Raw genomic sequence first — 22,013 nt, forward strand, 5'->3', positions numbered from 1 at the left:
CTGTCATCAAAGGATCCTGTCTCCTATTGATACAGACATTGTTGACTCCACACATTAACGTATTTCTTAGGTAACTAACATTACACTGTATGCAGTACAGATGATTTTTTTTTATATCTACCAATATATGATTAGGTTTGAAAAAAAAGGAGTTTGCAAATATGTTCCCATTTTTGTCAACATTTACTGGTGTATTAGGTGCAGGGAATAATCACATGCACACTTTCACAAGGTGGCCTTTACCAGTATTGATTCTCCTTCCTTGCCCAGTAATGCTTACACTCCTACCTGTGGTCACATACTATAAAATAATACTTTGCCTTTATGCTAATAAAATAGACATATTTAGATAATGAGGTATAATCAGTCATTCTTTCCTGAGATTGTGTGATGAAGTGTGGGGAGGTTGCTTGCTAACAAAATTGGGGCTGTGGTCCGTGCTTGGACTTGCGCTAGTTTCAGGCACAGGAGTACAAAGGAGGACAAATTTCAGTCTCTTGATCACATTTTTATCCTCTCTGTAATTCAGCAGAATCGAGTGCTTGTGGCTCCATATGGCAAGTTTTAAACCTACAAGGCAAACATATCCAAAGTACACTCCTGAATTCTATGGTCCTCTTGGGTCTGTAATGGAAATCACATGATAATGAGCAGCAGCTGGATTTCTAGTTTATTTCTAGCTTCTTTTTTTAGAGTGGCCAAATTGAAGCTTTACTAATATGCAAGCTAATCTTTGCAGTTTTATCTGGACCATGTTTAACATTCTACTGTAAGAACAAAAATTACAGCATACAATCTAGGTGCAGAAATGTCCGCGGGTTGCATTGTTCATCATATACAGCTTAAAAAAATCAATCCTGAAAATGATCGGAATCTTATTTTCAGAGAGTTTTAGTGATTATTTTAGGATATCAGGATAATCAGAATTATATGTTGAAATATAAAATTACTATTTTAATTCTTTAGCAATGGTAGTAGTAGCCTTCTGCTGGTCCAGCTGCAGGATCCTGTGCTCTCATTGCCGTGACCCGGGTTTGATTCCTGGGCAGGGAGCTAGCCTAGCCACTGAAGAGTTAACTCTCAGTGTTGGTTTCAAGCCTGGATTAAATGGGAGGGTTGCGTCAGGAAGGGCATGATCCACTATGGCGACCTTGAACAGGAAGCAGCTGAAAGTACAACAACAAGAAGTAGTAGTGCTTCATTCTTCTTCTCCTTCTTTTTCTTCTTCTTCTTCTTCTTATTATTATTATTAATAGTAAATCCCCCCCAATTTAGTCATTGCCAGTTTTCACACAATAGTTAGTTCTCCTTTTGAGACCCTGAGGGTTAACATACTGCGGTTCATGCATTACCTTAGGGCAGCTAAATGCACTTGATACCATGACCTCAGGGAACTGTGACTCTCTAGTGTCCCTGATTTAAGAAAGAAAACAGCCAATCCTAAAGTCCTGGACGTTAATGGACATTGTACTGTCAGGAATTGAATTTTCCTAACAATGGAAATTCTTACAAATTCTGTCTGATTCATACTGAACATTTTCACATAATTTTTTTTTTGTCTAACTTCTTTATCTAACCCTCCTTGTACAAAAATGATGCCTCTAAAGTGATTGATGGTGCTGTCTGACTATGAAGATCTAAGTGAGTAACAACCTTTCTCCTTCTTCGAAAATAGTCTCACCTTCCTGGTAATCTCGGCTAGACGATATTGCATTTTCACTAGTTTGGGAGACTTCCGAGATGCTTTACTTTTTCCAAGATAATTCCAAGAAACTTTCTTTACCTTCTTCTTGCTCTGATGTTTACTGTAATTCCGTCAGCTTGAAAAATAACCAATTAGCAACTTTAATTATCTGGATTTTTGGCATTTTGGTTTCTGAATTGCGACGCCTGTGCCTGAAACAGTCACAATAAATCAGCCATAATCCACACTTATTTTTTTAAAAAAAAACTAGTTTAAAATGCCAGTAGCAGCCCAAACATAGCAACAAAACAAAAATACCTCCACATTAAAACAGACATTTACTGTATTTTTTTGGATTGATGTTTTAAACTGCTTCTATTACCCTTTTGCATTTGCAGAAAGCTAGGATTTAAATCTTTAGAACCTACAGTAGACAATTTAGTGCCTTATTATACAGTATGCACTTGTTATAGAATCTACCCTGTGTGATATCTAATATTTTAGGTTCATTTACATTTACGCAAGCTCTTTCATAGATTTTAATACTTTAAAATTAATGTAAGATTAATATAAGATTTTCCGTTACACTATCCACTACACTTTCAGACAGAATTGATTCAATAGAAAATGATCAAATAAAATAAAAAGAAAGAAGGAAAAAATATATATAGCATATTACAAAATCTAGAAATTGAGCAGGAGAGGAAATAATGTGAGCCAGGCCATTTCTTGTGCTTTAGGGTCAATGCTCAACTTACTTACAATTACTCATACTTTTTCTTCAAAACGTTGAAATACAGAATTTATATAATGTAAAAAAATTTTCTTTGCTTGAGGTTGGTTCCTGCTGTGGAAGACATGCCAACAGTGTAGACCTTCTGGATCTTCTGAGCTACACGATCTCTGTAGCTCTAATAATAATAATAATTAAAAAATAAAATAAAATAAAACAAAATAAAATTTAATAAAATAAAATAAAATTGTAGCTTTAATACAATAATAATAATAATAATAATAATAATAATAATAATAATAACAATAAAAAATTCAAGCATATCTTGACTTTATGGTCTTTTAAAAGATTAAAAGAAGCACAGATAATAAAAGTGCAATTTTTAAATATACTTTATTATCTACTTTTTAAATATCTCTGGCTATAATAATTTGATTTCAACTACAGTATTCCAAAGGTGTGCTTTCTCTACAGAATGTTTAAACTGAAACTGAAATATCATTGAAAGGGTCGCATGCATGGCACTGATTGGTTGAACCGAGGGGAATGGAGGCGGAGCTTACATGAGTAATAACAGTCCTGTTACTGGCTTAGACATGAGGAAGAAAGAGACGTCTGAACCTGCTTTGTTCAGGTGAAAATAACAATTTTAAAGTGTATAGCTTTTTTTTTCTCTAAGAAGTGCACACTACAGGAATTTGAAACACACTCCTTACACACTCATTAGGTTACATATAGAACAGCACAACTTTCAGAACACAAATAAAATAATATCATCGGTGCACAACAATAACCCAAATAATCATGGCGAGCTTTAGAAACAGGGTTGTGTACCTTGACTTGGATGATCAGATTACTGAACAGAACCCCAGGGATAAAATTGTAGATAAAACAAAATGAATTTATGGATTTAGATAGTGTACACATACACTACTACACAAAAAGAGAACACTTTTAATGTTCCAATACTGTAGTAGCTAGCTAATTAAAGATTAGCATTAGCTGAGATAGCACTTTCAGGGCACCTATAGGTTTGTTTAACGTACAGTATATGGCCTTCAGATCTACATTACAGATTTCATAGCAAACGTTTCATTTCACTCATCTGAATGTTCAAATATTTCCAAAACATCTTGCCACGTAATAATAATCATTACCCTGCATTCACACTAGAAAGTGACAAAGCGACATTTCTTTTCTAAACATGAGCGCCGCATGGAGATTTCAGTGATTCATGATTCTATGCAAATTAGCTGAGATGGATGAAGTGGGAAAAATCTGAATGATTATCATCCTTGAATGATTCTGCATCCTATATGGCTTGTGTGGTCCGAAATGAATTGGTCCGAACCTTATGCATATAAACGGACAAAAATCTTAGAGTCATGATGTCATCCTGCTATATATGACCTCTCCTTAAAGGAGAAGTTCACTTTCAGAACAAAAATTACAGAAAAATACAGATAATTTCCTCACCCCCTTGTCATCTTCAGTCGTAAAGAAATTCGATTTTTTGAGGAAAACATTCCAGGATTTTTCTCCATACAGTCGACTTCTATGGTGCCTGAGAGTTTGAACTTCCAAAATGCAGTTTAAATGCTGTTCAAAAGGCTCTAAACGATCCCAGCCGAGGAAGAAGGCTCTTTTCTAGCGAAACAATCGTCATTTTCTTATAAAAATACAAAAAATTTATACTTTTTAACCACAACAGCTTGTCTAGCACTAGCTTTGGGATGCGCATCCGCGATGCTACATACTACGTAATCACGTCGGAAGGTCACGTGTGACATAGGCTAAACTACAGACCCATTGTTTACAAGGAGAACCTGCAAAAACCAAGGAAGTGCAAATAAGTCAAACGTTCTTTACTAACAAAAAGGTACATATAACTTTGTGTCATTCCACACACAACAACTTCAGAGCGCTCCTCCTTCTCCACACTAGTAAACACTGGGTCTGTAGCTCCGCCTACATCCCGCGTGACCTTCCGCGGATGACAAGTGGGTGGGTAAATTATTTGTACATTTTTGTTCTGAAAGTGAACTTCTCCTAAATGTCTACAAAGAAGAAAATAGTGTATGTAGCTAGTTTTCTAGCTTTGTATGAAGTATGAAGCAGCATGTAGTGTGTGTAATACACTGATTAGTTTGCATGGTTGATAGTGTGAATGTAGGGCTAGATGTATGCTAGCAATGCATTATGGGTAATAACAATATTCCCTCATACACAGCTTTGGTTCAAATGGCCAGCGGTGTAGTATAACACTACCTCTAATTGGAGAGCCACAAATAAGTCATGAAAGATTCAGACATGACAAGACGTTTTTTTTAACATAATTAGATATACTATATATCTGCATGGCTTTGTAGTTCGTATTTACCTTTTTTCCCCCAGAAAGATAAAAGTAAAAGGCAGTAAATTGCATTACTATGTTTACAGCAGTATTTCCTCTGGCCATTTTAATACACGGATATGTAAATGTGCCATATTTGATATTTGAATGTGATTCATATTTCCTCAGGCATTTCTATATGCTGAATTTCAACTTCTTCAAAGCCCTTGTAAGCATAAGTCATTTTTAATTACATTTTTTTTGTTTATTTATTTATTTATTTATTTATTTATTTATTTTTAAATCAAAAAGCCCTTGGAGGTGTGATGTTAATATAACCACTAAAATACTGTATTATAATTCTATTGAAGTATTTACATCACATTTATATAGGCGTATGTAGATAATACTGCATGAATCTAGCGTAGAGTTTATAATCTTTTGTATTAAAGTGTTTGAACATCTTTTCTTATCTGGAGATTTATTTTTCAACTTTAGTTTTATGGATACCGAGAGAACGTTGTCTAATATATTCTACTTCGTTTTAAACTCTACAAATGAAATATTCAGTCCTACACTCAGCAGACACTGGCTAATCTGTTCTCCAGTACAATAGAATAAATAAATAAATACATATACAATTGTTATATTATAATTTGGAATAGTACTGAATGTAATGGAGAAACATAACACTAGTGCATGAAATGGACTGTACATGACATTTAATAACACCATTCTTTTTATCTTTTTTTTTTAAAAACCCTGTTTGTATTAGATGAGAGAGAGAGAGAGAGAGAGAGAGAGAGACAGAGAATGAGAAAGAGAGAGAACGTGGAAGAGAGACTGAGAGAGGAGAGAGAGTCAGAGAAATAGAGAGAGAGAGAGAGGAGAGAGAGAGAGAAAAAGAGAGAGAGAGGTTTACGTAAGGTCTCTATGGGCACTCAGCTTGTCTTTGTCAATTTGTGTTTGTTTGGATGCCGAGATTTACCCTTAAAACCCCTAGAGACGAGTGTGCACTTGTTCCATAGATGAATTAATGAGTTTGACGGAAAACAAAAGGAAGCACCAAAAATCACTACCTAGCTTTGATAGCAACATAAACCACTATATAATTATCATCCATTCAAATTCAAATTCGAACCATGGCCAAATTGTCACTTTCTGTGTTTCTGTGAATATCCGTTCCTTAAACAGTCAACGAAATGATAAGATCTAACAATCACTAGCTAGGGTTTTATATTATTATTATAGGAAGAAGGTTTATACTAGGAGAAAAGGCTTGTAAAGTCGTTTTTGATGTCATTTCCTGTGTGCTTTGATCCTGCTCATTGTTTTCTATCCTTCTGCAGAGTTGTGTGTGGCTTGACGCTACTTCCTGGGTCCTTTTCTATTTCCTATTTCCTCCATCCATCCGCCCATGTCACACCGGTGTTGTTCTCCGATTGGCTGCATCCTTAGCATTAGAGTTGTGCAGGAAGTCTCTGTCTGAGTCAAGCAGCTTCCCTGCGGCAGTTTTGTCCGAGTCGCGTGAGAGCGTGAACATGGGGACATCACGTGATGGTGTTTCGCTGGAGCGGCGCCCGAACCGGTAACGGTACGTCGGGATGCGGCCAAAGCCGAGACTGGACTTTTTGACGAGCGTCTTGGCACGCTGCTGCTTGCGATGTTTTTCAATAAACATGTGCACTGCGAGCACGCCCACTGTCTCAGCCATGATGAAGGAAAGAGCACCAAAATAAAAGGACCAACCGTACGAGTAACTCTTCTTCGAGTCACTCTGACCCGGGTCACCTGAGTTAGCCGAGATGTAGACAATTATTCCAATAATGTTACTAAGACCTGCATAGAGAGAGAACGAGAGAGAGAGACAGAGAAACAAAGACAGAAAGACTCACACACAGAATGAAAATATTGTAGACCAAGAGTTTGCACACACCTGACCATCACACTTGTATACTTCTTGCCCATTCCAATCCAAAACCAGAGCATTAAAAGTGGCTTGGTCCCCTCTTTTCTGTAATAGAATTCACTAGATTTTGTGAAGTGGCTGCAGAGATTTGTGTTCATTCAGCCATAAAGTCATAAGTGAAGTTAGCCGCTGAATTCAGACGAGAAGACCTCGGTGTATAGTCGGTGTTCCAATTCATTCAACACAAATATGTTCAGTGGGGTTGATGTCAGGGCTCTGTAAAGGTCACTCGAGGTCTCCTTCACTTACTTGGGGAAAACATGCCTTCATGGAGCTTGCTTTGTGCACACAGGCAGTGTCATGTTGGAACCCTGATCGTGGTTTGTGCACATGCATGGCAGTTGAAGAGTTTAGGGAACAGCCACATATGGACATATAGGTGCGATGGTTTGGTGTCTACAAACCTTCAAACACAGAGTATGTGGTAATACACCGATCAGGCATAACATTCTGAACACTGAGAGGTAAAGTTAATAACACTGATGATCTCCTCATCATGGCACCTGTTAGTGGGTGGGATATATTAGACAGCAAGTGAACATTTTGTCCTCAAAGTTGATGTGTTAGAAGCAGGAAAAATGGGCAAGTGTAAGGATTTGAGCGAGTTTGACATGGGCCAAATTGTGATGGCTAGACCACTGGATCAGAGCATCTCCAAAACTGCAGCTCTTGTGGGGTGTTCCCGGTCTGCAGTGGTCAGTATCTATCAAAAGTGGTCCAAGGAAGGAACAGTGGTGAACTGGCGACAGGGTCATGGGCGGCCAAGGCTCATTGATACACGTGGGGAGCGAAGGCTGGTCCGTGTGATCCGATCCAACAGACGAGCTACTGTTGCTCAAATTGCTGAAGAAGTTAATGCTGGTTCTGATAGAAAGGTGTCAGAATACACAGTGCAGGATGGGTCAGGGCTGCTTTGGCAGCAAAAGGGGAACCAACACAATATTAGGCAGGTGGTCATAATGTTATGACTGATCAGTGTATATGACAAACTGCATTAATATATGTACAAAGGGCTAATTACCTCTTAATATATTGCTACACTGCAGGATATTGTTTACTATTTTTACTTAGCATGAAAGCTCAACTCACTGCTGTGTGTATTTTATTCAAGAAAAAAAAAACTAGAGTGTAAATGGATTTAGTCATCAGTTTATGAAAAACAAAAGAAAATGAGTGATGAGAAATAAAATGAGGACCTGGTCATTGTTTGGACCTGGGGTTAGCATCTGTTTTGAGGGATCTAAACAGAATGAATTCAAAATCTTTCCATAGCCAGTGTGAGTATAGCTTTTAATGACCAATCTGTGTACTTGATGAATTAACTGGAGTTGAGTTATGTGGAAATAGTAAGGAGTTAGTCCAGCACATCTGAGACACCGCAGAGAGTAGGCAGGTGAAGGAGTGTGTTGAAATTATTTATTTATTTTTTGACACCAGTTTGTTGAAAGGAACATTTGCACTGTCTAAAATGTAGGATTTGGGCTATACATTAACCATAAAGAATATGAAATATCAGTCTATGTCAATGTTAAATCCAGAATTAAATGATTTATTCTATAATCATATTTTCCACTATTTTTTTTACAGATTGAAGTATGAACCTTAACTTCATATATTACACTATGTAACAAATTTTTACTTATTTCTTGTTCCTGGGAAATAAGTGTTATTTCCCCATTCTTTGTAACCCAAATAAAGAGAAAAATCCCATTTTAGCCATGAAAGTTTGGGTTAGTTTTGGGCAGTTTTTGTTAGTAAAATGGGCTAATTTTGAGGTTTTCATTCTCTTAAAAGCCCAAACCCAAACTTCAAGGGGCTTAAAGGCTATTTTTTTTTTATCGCTTTCCATCAAGAGTAACTGGAAAATGTCATTCACTACCCAGGAACAAAAATCGTGTTACATAGTGTAATATTACAAACTACACTGAACTGTAACCATTGCAGATGAGTGGCTGGTTATAGCTTGGCATTATTTGGCATTTAAAACAGATGAGTAGCTGGTTATTTCACTAGCTTGGCATTATTTGGCATTTAAAAACTATAGATTTGGCGATTAAAAATCATGATAATATACAGTAGTTTACATCACACACATTATAATTTTATGACTTCAATTCAATTTACTGATGGCACACAATCCAAAATATAAACAAGCTTCAGGGTCTTTCCAGTTATTTGCTGCAACTCTTAACAGTAAATACACTGCAGCTGTACTTTTAGATAATCGTGCAAAAAATATGCTGTGCTGGACCAAGTGCTATTTTTAAGTTTGCTGTAATTAATATTGGCATACAAAGGCCCTCCATTACGAATTTTTGCCTTAAGAATTGAAATTTTCAATCGCTTATAAATCTTCACGGCTTATGTTTAAAGCCCATGGTCTAGACTCTATCAAGTAAAAAATATATTTAGACTGACTTTTGGTTTTTGAAATACTTCCATTAAGCAAAAGTAGTTCTAAAATCTGGTCACAAGTGGTCAGTGGAGGCTAAACCACATAAAAAAAAAAAACTGGATGTGAACAGCTATCTGTCTCAGCTGTCTGTTTCTGACTGGATCCCCATCAGTTTGATTTTGACACCAGATCTAGACATGAACCAAGAAAAAGAGATGAAGATAAGAACTGAGGAACAGGGAATTGAGATTTTGAGAATGACAGAGACAAAATGAGAAAAAGAGGAATGTGAGGAAGTGCAAGTGGGAGAAATAGAAGGTTAGTGAGAGTGCAACAGAGAATGACAGAGAGAGAGAGAGAAAGAGAGAGAGAGAGAGAGAGAATGAGGGGATGGATAAATAAGAAGGAGAACATAGAAAAAATAAAAAAGAAAGATGGCAGGGTTCGAAAGGGAAAAGAATAAGAAGGTGTACAAAAGGATTCTGAAGAAAGTAAGTAATTTTTTAGACAGCTAAAGAACAGAATTCAACCGGTGTTTCAATTCAGACTTTAGTTCTTATATTAATTAGTGTTTTACATTTGCTAACAAATAACAGGAAATCATGTCAAACCTTTAGAACCAGACAAAAGGAGGCTAATGTATCACTGTCTACGGCTTCTATGTGGATGCTGATATAGACAGAAAGATTTACAATATGCAAAAGCAGAATTAGTTCGTCTGTGTGTGTGTGTGTGTGTGTCTGTTTGTGTGAGTTACCAGCAGAGACAAAGAAGATTCCAGCACTGAGGATAACATTGTGTTTACTCCTGTAAAACTCGCTTGCTGCTACACACAATCCACCCATAAACAACAAACCCACACTCATGATTGGAAACACACTGGAGGCTCGGAGTGCACCTGAGAACACACACACACACACACACACAAAGAGAATGAGATTGTGGGTTAATTAATCTAAATCTGCATTAAACAGTATGATAGAACATGTTAATATGTGGAATCCTCGACTCTAGATGGGGCTTGAAGAAGCTTGACTTCCTGTAACCTGTAGCTTACCTTTGTGTTTAGACTGTTTTTCTGAATTATTGTGACTATTTTAAAGGTTCATATCCTGACCTCTTGTCCTCTTGATTAAAGTGGCCCGCACATATAGAGTTTGTTGACTGAAGGGTGTCCCTGGTTAACAAGGGCATTAATAAAGCTTCATTTGATTAATCATCAAAGAGTTGGTCAGATCACATCACCAAAAGAGTTCATCTTATGTCAGCTAACTTGCTAGCAAATCTGGATGGCTACTTAACATCAGCTACTGCTCTAGACGATCCCACTCCCCAACAGTGTGAAGCGATAGAGGCTTGATGAAAGGTCAAGATCCTAGGAAGATGAACATTATTCCCAATAAGAGGGGCCAGACCTGCAGACTTTTGGGTTGCCAAATCTTGCCTGGGACACCAGTTCTGTCAAGAGCATCTTGACTGTTAATGAAGCAGCAGTGGATACCAAGGTCTTGCCAGCCATCTTAAGTCTCCAACACAAGTCCAAGGTCCTGGAGCATTCCTGATGGCTGAAATGCTTGAATATGCAGCAATGGAATGGGCACTGCCTGTAGAACCCCTTGTTTGGAACTGTATTGTTTGCTTTTTCTCTAGTTCTCTACCCAACACCGCCAAACCTTTTGAGCCACCGAAGAGACGGTCCAAAATAGATGGCTCACTGACTCTGAAAGGTTTTAGGACAACACAATATTGAACCCCCACTATATTAGTATCATTCATAACGACTAGACTGACGTGGTCAGTGCTTACTGAGGATTGTTCTCAGGAGTAAAATAGGTTCCACTCTATGACCTTTGACCACATTAGATTCGATGGTCTTGATGACCAGCTCAAAACCTTTCAGGTAAATTGCTCAGTGCTTACCAGAAACCTAGGAATGAACCAAAACATATATTGGAGCAAAAACATTACTGGAGCAACTGCTTTAGGGCGATAAAAGCATGAAGAGTGCATACTACATGTGATTTAAAGCTTTCACCAGGGAGACATCAGTGCAGCACTTCACCAGGGCAGTGATCATCTGGGTGGAAGGATTCTTCTAGGAAAACCTCTAGTGACATGGTGCAAAAGTCAACAGAAGGCATATGTCCTTGACAGGACTACACAGATATGGGTGAACAAGCTTTTGTCACCATTAAACATGACAGTACAGTTTTGTTGACAAGCAAAGGAGTCATTAGTGTGGTTGGAAAACCCACTCCAAACAGAACGGGAATCCCAGCTAAGAATAGCAGTCTCAGCAGTTAACAGTGTGTGGTATGTAGAGTAAGTATCAACTTGACGACGCTTAGCAGCACATCTTAGCCACAAGCTCCGTTAGCCAGTTAATTAGCAGAACCCATCGAATTGTGAAATGCTTAAAGGGAGAAAAACAACAGGGAAGATGATAAAATGGTGGGAACATGAGTGGTGTTGTCCCATTCACACAACAAGGAATCATTCAGCTCACTGGAGACCATCCAAGGTGAATGAGGTATAACAAAATGGAAGGAGAACCAACTTGGTGAGAGTAGTGTGGTCACTAATACTGTGGAGTATTGAATGTAGTTCATGTACAGAATACAAATAAAATCATTGCAGAAGATGGAAAGGATTAAAAAATGAGCTAGCAAGATAGCAATTGGTACTGACTTTTGAAAAATTCTAGTATAAATAATCAGAAAATAAGCAGGACAACAATAATACTCTCGAAAAATTGATCCATGATGCATGAAATAGCATACATAATTAAATATTATAGTTATAGGGTCAAAAATATATTTTTCAGTGGTTGTTTACATTTCTAACACATTAGCAGTCAACACCTGATACTAACACACACATACACACACACACACACACACAATGAGCTATCCATTCATCAGCATCTTCGGAGGAGTCGGCAAACTGCAGTGACAGAACTCATTCATCTATTAACGCTCAGGGGAAGAACAAACACTCGTCCATCATCCACTTCTCCTTTCGTTTCTGAAGAATGGATCAGTCACAGCATTTAATTACAGAGGAAGAGGAACACGCACATCGAGGTCTGGCAGAATATTTTATTCAAAACCTGTCAGTATAATATTTCAGATATTTAAAAAAAAATAGTGATACAACAGGTTTGTCACTTTAAAAGCATTTACCAATGAAAGCTTAAAATAAAAACTTCAAATGATTTATTATTAAGCGTTACTATGTGGATGACTCCAGTTTAAAACAGATTTTACTGTTCTTATATATCCAGCAATTACACTGACAGTAATGAGGTGGATATATAGGTAGTGGGAATACAATGGCATTCAAGGGGTTAACTTTTTTCTTCTTTAGGGATTTTCTAGGAAACCTAACAATGGTGTGTATTTGTGACACAAATTACATATTTTTCCTTGTTAATTTAATGTAATTTATTTTAATTTAAAAGTTATGGGCCTAATACTACTACTACTACTACTACTACTACTACTACTAATAATTATTATTATTATATATACTGCCTTTAATGAAGCCCTTTCAATAATAATAATAATAATAATAATAATAATAATAATAATAATAAAGGAATTTATATTTTAAAATCTATTATGATTTTGCATCATATTTAGATCACACTGTTATTTCATTATGAATTTTTCTTTTAAAAACAACAGGAGTTATTTAAGGTCTTTGCTCAAAGCTTAGCTCTGGCAGCTTGATGATGCTGGGATTTTAACCCACAGCTGTCTGATTACTAACCCCACAGCCTTCACCACAAATTTTATACCTCATTTGTTGCATCTACAAAATTCAGTAGACTGCATCTCAACGCTGGATGAATGTAACTTGGCATAAAACTGCAGACTCAGAGGTTTTACTTCATGTTCAACCTGAATACAGCATAGAATAAATTTGCATATTCAGGATGAAACCTGCAGGGTGTGTAGGAGCAAATCTGTGTGCAACTGTGGTCAGTGAGCATGATGAAACACTGCAACACTTTTGATTGGCCTGCAACATAACTGAACCTTAGTCCTGTGGAAAAATTTGGCTTTATTTGGAATATACTGGATTTATTTCTTCTCTATAACAATAACATGGGGGTCAGTGGTGGTGGCGGATCGGGTTTCAAGCCCCAGCACCACCAAGCTCCACTGTTGGGCAAATGAGCAAGCCTCTTAACCCTCCCTATTACTGGGGCACTGTATGATACCTGCCCCTGCGCTCTGACGCCAACTTCCTCAGCTGGGATATGCGAGGATAAGAATTCCACTGTGCTGTAATGTATGTGTGGTGATAATAAAAGGCTTTGTGCCCTCAGTTCTTCTTCTAACATCACCATCACCTCAATAACTTCCGGTAAGGTCATAATTCCTGTACACCAACTGTGTGCTGGCGTTTCAATGTGCTATTTTGATGCTTCGCCTGCTGTTCCGAATAATCCCTTACCTGACTAATAGCTGTCACAGAAGAAGGCACTTGAAGAGCCAAAATCTCCAATATGACAAAGCAGAAAACTTTTAAAGGAGTACACACAAACTCTTCAGTTGAATCATCCATCCATTCATTTTCTGTACTGCTTATCCTACAGACAGCCTGAAGCCTGTCCCAAGGGGAACTCAGGGCACAAACCAGGACAGGTTGCCAACTATCACAAGGCAAAGTTCCACATGCGCTCACACACTATAGACAATTTAGAGATGCCAATCAGCCTACAGTGCATGCCTTTGAACTAGAGGAGGAAACTGGAGTATCTGGAGGAAACCCCTGACGCACAAGGAGGACATCAATACAAACCCAGAGGTGCAAGACAAACATGCTAACCACTAATCACCACACCATCCCCAGTCACCTGTACTGTATTAGGCTATACTAAATAAATTATATCTGTACTGTGTTACAAGCTCTGGGGAAACGTTGTCTCTTTTTATATCCAATGATGTGTTGCAGCTAGTCAGAGACCAAATCAGCATCAACAAAAACACAAAAGTGTGTGATGATTTAGACATGTTATTTTTTATATAATGTTCAGATAGATAGATAGATAGATAGATAGATAGATAGATAGATAGATAGATAGATAGATAGATAGATAGATAGATAGATACTTTATTGAACCCATGAGTGGAAAATTGGGAAATCCTTGTGTCTTCTCAGTCAGTAACAAGATACAACACACACACACACACACACAGGTTAAATTAAATGTAGTAGTGCAGATATTTAACAGTTGTGGATTTTACCACATTTACATCAGTATTACATCACAGTACACATGTGCAAACTGGCAGTAGATAATGAATATGAAGAACCTTGGGAGTCTAGAATAATTAGATCTAATGATTCTAAATATTTTTATAGAGTTCTAGAGTTCTAAATATATTGTAATTTAGAACAATGATGTTAATAGTGCAATGTGAATGCTACACACAGGTGAGCTGTTGTACAATGTGTACAATGGGAATGGGAAGAATGACCTCCGGTAACCTTCTCTGTGACAATGAATCTGAATGAGTCTTTCTAAGAATGAGCTCTACTGACTGTGTATTGTGTTGTAGAGTGTAATGAGTAATAATAAATAAAGCACATGTGCGTTGTCTACATTAGTTGTATTATTGTGCTTAATGTAACATGTTCCTCTGGCTAAGTAAGTAGCCTTCATTGGTCACATATACATTACTGCACTGTGAACAGGGGGGGGGGGGTTGAGGGCCTTGCTCAGGGGCCCAACAGTGGCAGCTTGCCAGTGCTGGGGCTTGAATCCCGATCTTCTGATCAACAACCCAGAGCCTTAACCATCTAGCTACCACCTCCCTTTAGCTGTTGGCCTAACGCACTACCTCTCTTAGGTTTGTTACTTGAAGGCATTAAAAAGGCATATTTTCTTCAGTCACTAGCTTTGGGGAACAGCATTAGAAATTCTGTACGTTACATGTCTCGGAAAAATGTGTCTCGTCCAAAGCTGTCTGTCTGAACCTAAGCACTGTCTGGGTGGATACATTCAGCTGGAGTGTGTGTGTGTGCGTGTGTGTGTGTGTGAGAGAGAGAGAGAGAGAGAGAGACTCACGCAGTAAATACTCAGCTGTGTCCTGTTTATAATCAGCATCTTCAGGAAAGTGATCAATCTTCTTACACACCCCACGAAATGTCCCTACAGAGAAACACAAAGGGAGAGATTGAAAAAGAGATAGAGACAGTACAATGTGAAGGAAAGCCAGAAAAAGTGGAGAGAGTGAGAGAGAGAGAGAGAGAGAGAGGAGAGTCAGATACAAAGTGAAGAGACAGAGAGACAGATACCCAGTGTGAATATTAAATATTTTATATCTTTAAGTTTCAAACATTTGTTTTCCTTTGTGTTATTAATATGGATGGTCACACTGAGTGCTGTCTGTGTGTGTGTGTGTGTTTGTGCTTGGCTGCACGCTCAAGATGACAAATGAACAAAAATAACACGGCTGCCCTCAGGCAGAGCACGCACCACACACACACACACACACATACACACACACACACTAAAATGAGGTTTAGTGGCCCTGATAGTGCACTGTGTCTACTAATTAGTACACTGTGTGTACTAATAGTATAAACATGTCACACAGCAGCAACACTCTTTCCACTGATCATCACACACTCATTCATCACCATCATCCGATTGACCACGCAGAATAGAAAAAATGCAAATGTTTAAACCTTCCAAGACCCTGATAAGATAAAAGAATGATACATATCAGGTACATGATTCCTTTAGAAACTAAAATTTAGTCTGATTTCAACCATTTTTCTTTAAAAATTGCGCTTAGCCACAATACTAAATCAAAACCCAATGACCAGAGATGCCGCTCCCACCAGAAGTGACAGATTACTGCTTAAAACTCTTGGTTAAAACAATGGAATGTAAGCATCAACAAAACTAAAACCATTCAATATTTACTATATTGCCAAAAGTTTTGGGACATCTGCCTTTACATGCTCATGAATTTAATATGGAGTTGGCCCGCCCTTTGCAGCTATAACAGCTTCAAATCTTCTGAGAAGGCTTTCCACAAGGTTTTTTGACCATTCCACTAGACACACATTTGTGAGGTCAGGCACTGCTGTTGGACGAGAAGGCCTGGCTTTTGGCAATATAGTTTATAAAAAAGGCATAAACACAATACAACACAAAACAAAATACATGTAACAACTACACAGCATTAACGTTGAAGCAGAACACTGGAGAAAATCTGTGAGTATTGAGCGCCTGAGAATAAAGAGAAAATAATTCATAACATAATTTGCTCACTAAAAACTAAAAACTACAGTCGTTCCTTTTTTTGTAATCTATCAAGGTGAGCAATAAAACATTCTTGAGAATTCTTTTCAGCTACACATTCCATTAAACACAACATTTGTGAATTATTTACATTTTTCTTGTAACATGTTTCTTATATTATTTAACATGATGTGTATTGAGATAGACACATCCTTTCTGAGTGTGTGTAGAGTGTGTATGGCCAAAGTTCTTGTCACACATGCACATACCACAAAACCAGCATCAGTATCAAGTAACATGATGCGATGTGTTGTGACGACGGCAGCGGACTGTACAAATGTATTTATTTATTTACTACTGTTTATGGTGGAAAAACTGTAATCATGTAGAGATGTAGTCTGCACAAGCTTTGCTCTTTTTAATAGTCACAATTTGTTATGCAGCTTATGACAACAAGCACCATGATGGTGTAAAACAAAATAACCGCTGGGGGAACAGTGGCTTAGTGGTTAGTACGTCCCTCTTAGACCTTCAAGGTTTGGGGTTTAATTCCTGCCTCTGTGTGTATGGAGTTTACATATAATTCCTTTATTTTCCTCTGGGTAGGTTCCTCCCTCAGTCATGTACTGGTGTCTGTATTGTGTGTGATTCTGCCTTGTGATGTGTTGGTTCCCTGGTCCAGACTGTCCCCTGAGTCCCCTGGTATAGACTGTGTAGGATGTGCTACAGAAAATGGATGGATAGAAAAACAAAGAAGAGCTTGTGATAGTCTTTGTATTTAACATGGAATAACTGGGATGAAGTCACTTTTTTTATGGCTTGGATTTCTAGTGGGTAACGCTCCTGATGCACAAAAGATGCTTGTGTAGCTGTTTCTATCCAAATATATACGCTATATTGCCAAAGGTTTTGGGACACCCCTCCAAAAAATCAAATTCAGGTGTTGTTTTTTAGGGTTTGGGCCTGGCCCCTTAGCTCCAGTGAAATGAACTCTTAATGCTTCAGCATACCAAGACATTTTGCACATTTTCGTTGATCAGACGAATTGGGGGTGGCAACTCCTGTTCCAACATGACTGCACACCAGTGCACAAAGCTAGGTAAATAAAGACATTGATGAGCGAGTTTGGTGTGGAGGAACTTGACTGGCCTGAGTCCTGACCTGAACCTGACAGAACACCTTTGTGATGAATTAGAGCGGAGACTGTGAGCCAGGCCTTCATGTCCAACATCAGTGCCTGACCTCACAAATGTGTTTCTAGAGGAATGGTCAAACATTCCCATAAACACACTCCTAATCCTTGTGGAAAACCTTCCTGAAGAGTTGAAGCTGTTATAACTGCAAAGAATGGGCCAACTCCATACTAAATTCATGTGCATGTAAATATAGTGTCTATATAAATACTACATATAAGAATGTGTAATACTAAATAAAGATTATCTCTGAGCATTTGAACCCAATTAACTTCACAACTGAATGGCTGTAGCATGTGTGTTGCATCCTGGTTGATTAGCGATGCAAGCGCTGCTTATGTTCGAGACAGACATATGGAGGATATTCTGCTAAGATGGGTTGTTACTTATTAATATTTGTTTGTCAAATGATTCGTCTAGTGCAGCCCAGAGCTTTAAGTTTGGAATATGTCCAGAGAAATTGCTGGCGTACGACTAAGGCACCGAGGACCTGGCAGAGGTAATGGAGGATAGCAACAGTTGCTAAGCACTGATTTGATTTCAAAATGACATCCCAATAAAGGTACGGAAATAGATTATTACATGAGAACTTAATGACCGTTTGGTTACTGTTTCTTCTGACAATCAAATGTGTAAAAGACGAGTGTTGAGTGAACACTGTACTGACTCTCCTGTTATAGGGTCACAGCTTATTGAAAGACATTTGAACCTAGACTACTAAGAAACTCATATTCTTGGGGCATTTGTGAGGAAATGAGGAAAATTAAAATAGCTTCTGATTTCAACACTGGGTAATGTTTTGAAATGATCTCCTCCTCATCTTTACCTGCTTTACAGTAAAAACAAGGATAATTCAACAGGCAGGCGTAACCGAGGAAGCCACTGATGCTCTCTACTGAAGAGTCAGAAAAGACTAATGAAATAAACAAAATCAAAATAACCTGACTATTTTTCAAATTCAATTTCATTTTATTTATAAAGAGATTTTACAAAGAACCTTGTCTGAGTCCTGACCACAGCCCGATAGAACAGCTTTGGGATGAATTAGGGCGGAGACTGCGAGTCTTCTCGTCCAGCATCAGTGCCTGACCTCACAAATGTGCTTCTAGTGGAAGGGTCAAAAATTCCCATTAACAGTCTCGTAAACCTTGTGGAAAGCCTTCCCAGAAGAGTTGAAGCTTTTATTGCTACAAAGGGTGAGCCAACTCCATATTAAATTCATGTGCATGTAAAGACAGATGTCCCCAAACTTTTGCCAATATAGTATATATATATATAAAGTCACAAAGCAGCTGGAAGAAGGAAGAAACCTGGGGAGGAAAAAAAACATAGAAGGGAGTCACTCTTTTATGGGTGATTCAGGTCAAGGACAAGCATTCAGGTCTTTATGATTATCATTTACTTTCATAGGATTTTGATAGGCACTCTTTTCCAGAGCAACATACACTTTTATACTACTAAGCAGTTCAGGGTTAAAGGCTTTGCTGAAGCTTAGCACTGCTGGGATTTGCACTCATGCCCTTCATGGTCACCTTAATGACCTCCTGACTTTTAAGTAATCCATTGAGCAAACACTGCCACAAATTGACTGAATTCAGGCCAAAATGTGTGAATAATAAGATGTCCAATCTTCACAACATTTTCTCACAACCTTTAAAAAGCAACATATCCTTTACATATTCACTATTTAAAATACACTATATTGCCAAAAGTTTTGGGACATCCTTCCAAATCATTGAATTCAGGGGTTGTTTTTCAGGGGTTGGGCTCGGCCCCTTCGACCAAGTGCAATGAACTCTTAATGCTTCGGCATACCAAGACATTTTGGACAATTTCATGCCCCCAACTTTGTCTTCCATGTCAGTCCATGTCTTTATGGACCTTGCTGTGTGCACTGGTGCGCAATCATAAAGGGGCCATCCCAAAACTGTTCCCACAAAGTTGGGAGCATGAAATTGTCCAAAATGTCTTGGTATGCTGAAGCATTAAGAGTTCCTTTCACTGGAACTAACAGGCCGAGCCCAATCCTGAATACACAGCACCTGAATTCAACGATTTGGAGGGGTGTCCCAAAACTTTTGGCATAGTGTAATTAAGTCATTTTGCTGTATAAGCTGCATACCACTAAAACAAATTATTAATGAAAAAAAAGCAAGAAACAAAATGTTAAAAAGTTTCAATGTTGTGTGTATATATACACTATATTGCCAAAAGTATTCGCTCACCTGCCTTGACTTGCATATGAACTTAAGTGACATCCCATTCCTAATCCATAGGGTTCAATATGACGTCGGTCCACCCTTTGCAGCTATAACAGCTTCAACTCTTCTGGGAAGGCTGTCCACAAGGTTTAGGAGTGTGTTTATGGGAATTTTTGACCATTCTTCCAGAAGCGCATTTGTGAGGTCACACACTGATGTTGGACGAGAAGGCCTGGCTCTCAGTCTCCGCTCTAATTCATCCCAAAGGTGTTCTATCGGGTTGAGGTCAGGACTCTGTGCAGGCCAGTCAAGTTCATCCACACCAGACTCTGTCATCCATGTCTTTATGGACCTTGCTTTGTGCACTGGTGCACAGTCATGTTGGAAGAGGAAGGGGCCAGCTCCAAACTGTTCCCACAAAGTTGGGAGCATGGAATTGTCCAAAATGTCTTGGTATGCTGAAGCATTCAGAGTTCCTTTCACTGGAACTAAGGGGCCCAGCCCAGCTCCTGAAAAACAACCCCACACCATAATCCCCCCTCCACCAAACTTTACACTTGGCACAATGCAGTCAGACAAGTACCGTTCTCCTGGCAACCGCCAAACCCAGACTCGTCCATCAGATTGCCAGATGGAGAAGCGCGATTCGTCACTCCAGAGGAGTCTCCACTGCTCTAGAGTCCAGTGGCGGCGTGCTTTACACCACTGCATCCGACGCTTTGCATTGCACTTGGTGATGTATGGCTTGGATGCAGCTGCTCGGCCATGGAAACCCATTCCATGAAGCTCTCTGCGCACTGTTCTTGAGCTAATCTGAAGGCCACATGAAGTTTGGAGGTCTGTAGCGATTGACTCTGCAGAAAGTCGGTGACCTCTTCGCACTATGCGCCTCAGCATCCGCTGACCCCGCTCCGTCAGTTTACGTGGCCTACCACTTCGTGGCTGAGTTGCTGTCGTTCCCAAACACTTCCACGTTCTTATAATACAGCTGACAGTTGACTGTGGAATATTTAGGAGCGAGGAAATTTCACGACTGGATTTGTTGCACAGGTGGCATCCTATCACAGTTCCACGCTGGAATTCACTGAGCTCCTGAGAGCGACCCATTCTTTCACAAATGTTTGTAAAAACAGTCTGCCTGCTTAGGTACTTGATTTTATACACCTGTGGCCATGGAAGTGATTGGAACACCTGATTCTGATTATTTGGATGGGTGAGCGAATACTTTTGGCAATATAGTGTATATATATATATATATATATATATATATATATATATATATATATATACGTATATATACATATATATATATATATATTTATACAGTATATATATAATATCTGGAGCTTTTGGATCATTTCAATGAGAGCAGAATAGAATAATAAAAATACAGAATGAAGCAGTAAAATGACCGGCTCACCAGTCGGGCCTTTTTCAGTACGGGTGAAAAGATGCAGTAATATTCTGGTGTGATGATATATATATAGAATATATGGTGGTTGTCATTATGTCACGGTTTCTGTTTACGGCCTCACACAGTGGTACTGTAGAAATGCGCTATATAGGATCTCTGAAATAAAGGTTTCCTAACCCTATGTGGTGCAGTTTATGTTCAACTGGGATTCAAATCCAATATAAAGGACGTCCAGTATAAATGACTTTTTCCATTAATCAAATTGGACCTGTATATTTGTAACATAAGTCTTACAATTTCACTGGCTTTTATTACAACAGAGGAAGGGGGAGGGGGGTAGGCTTGGTGGTTAGAGGTCTGCCTCACACCTCTAGGGTTGGGGGTTCGACTTCCTGTGTGGAGTATGCATGTTCTCCCTGAGCTTTGGGGGTTCTTCCAGGTATCATCAGACATCATTGTAGGCTGTGTGGCATTTGTCTGGTGTGCGATTGTGCCTGTGATAGACTGGCATCCTGTCCAGGGTGTACCCTGCCTTGTGCCCTGTGACTCCTGGGATAGGCTCCAGGGGCTTCATGATGCAATACGATAAGCAGGGTCGAGAATGGATGGATGTGTGGATAAATGATCACAGTACATAATATATACTAATATACAGTAATATCACTGCAATGTAATATATCAGTATCTATATCCTTTTATGCCCACAGATAATTTGAAAAACCCAGATCTAGAAATACCAATGTCTGTGAATTAGTCATGGTCTGTGCTTTTCTTATATGTTTAGTTTTGGGGGTCAGTGTTGGCTCAAGTGGTTAAAGCTCTGGGTTG

At 38.6% G+C, this 22,013-nt stretch overlaps 1 protein-coding gene across 2 annotated transcripts in view; it reads right to left on the bottom strand.

Annotated features, from left to right (window-relative positions):
* Positions 1-2,793: 2,793 nt before the first annotated feature.
* cacng3b (calcium channel, voltage-dependent, gamma subunit 3b) overlaps positions 2,794-22,013 on the bottom strand; it is a 42,338-nt gene continuing 23,118 nt past the window's right edge. For both annotated transcript variants that reach the window (XM_058405893.1, XM_058405883.1), the window contains 3 exons: positions 15,193-15,276; positions 9,871-10,011; positions 2,794-6,588 (listed from right to left, as the gene is read on the bottom strand). In XM_058405893.1, coding sequence (XP_058261876.1) covers positions 6,170-6,588; positions 9,871-10,011; positions 15,193-15,276 — 644 coding nt within the window. In that variant the 3' untranslated portion in view covers positions 2,794-6,169. The remainder of the gene's footprint in view (positions 6,589-9,870; positions 10,012-15,192; positions 15,277-22,013) is intronic.

This window comes from Hemibagrus wyckioides, linkage group LG02 (assembly GCF_019097595.1).
Source record: "Hemibagrus wyckioides isolate EC202008001 linkage group LG02, SWU_Hwy_1.0, whole genome shotgun sequence".
In the NCBI taxonomy this organism is placed as follows: Eukaryota; Metazoa; Chordata; class Actinopteri; order Siluriformes; family Bagridae; genus Hemibagrus; species Hemibagrus wyckioides.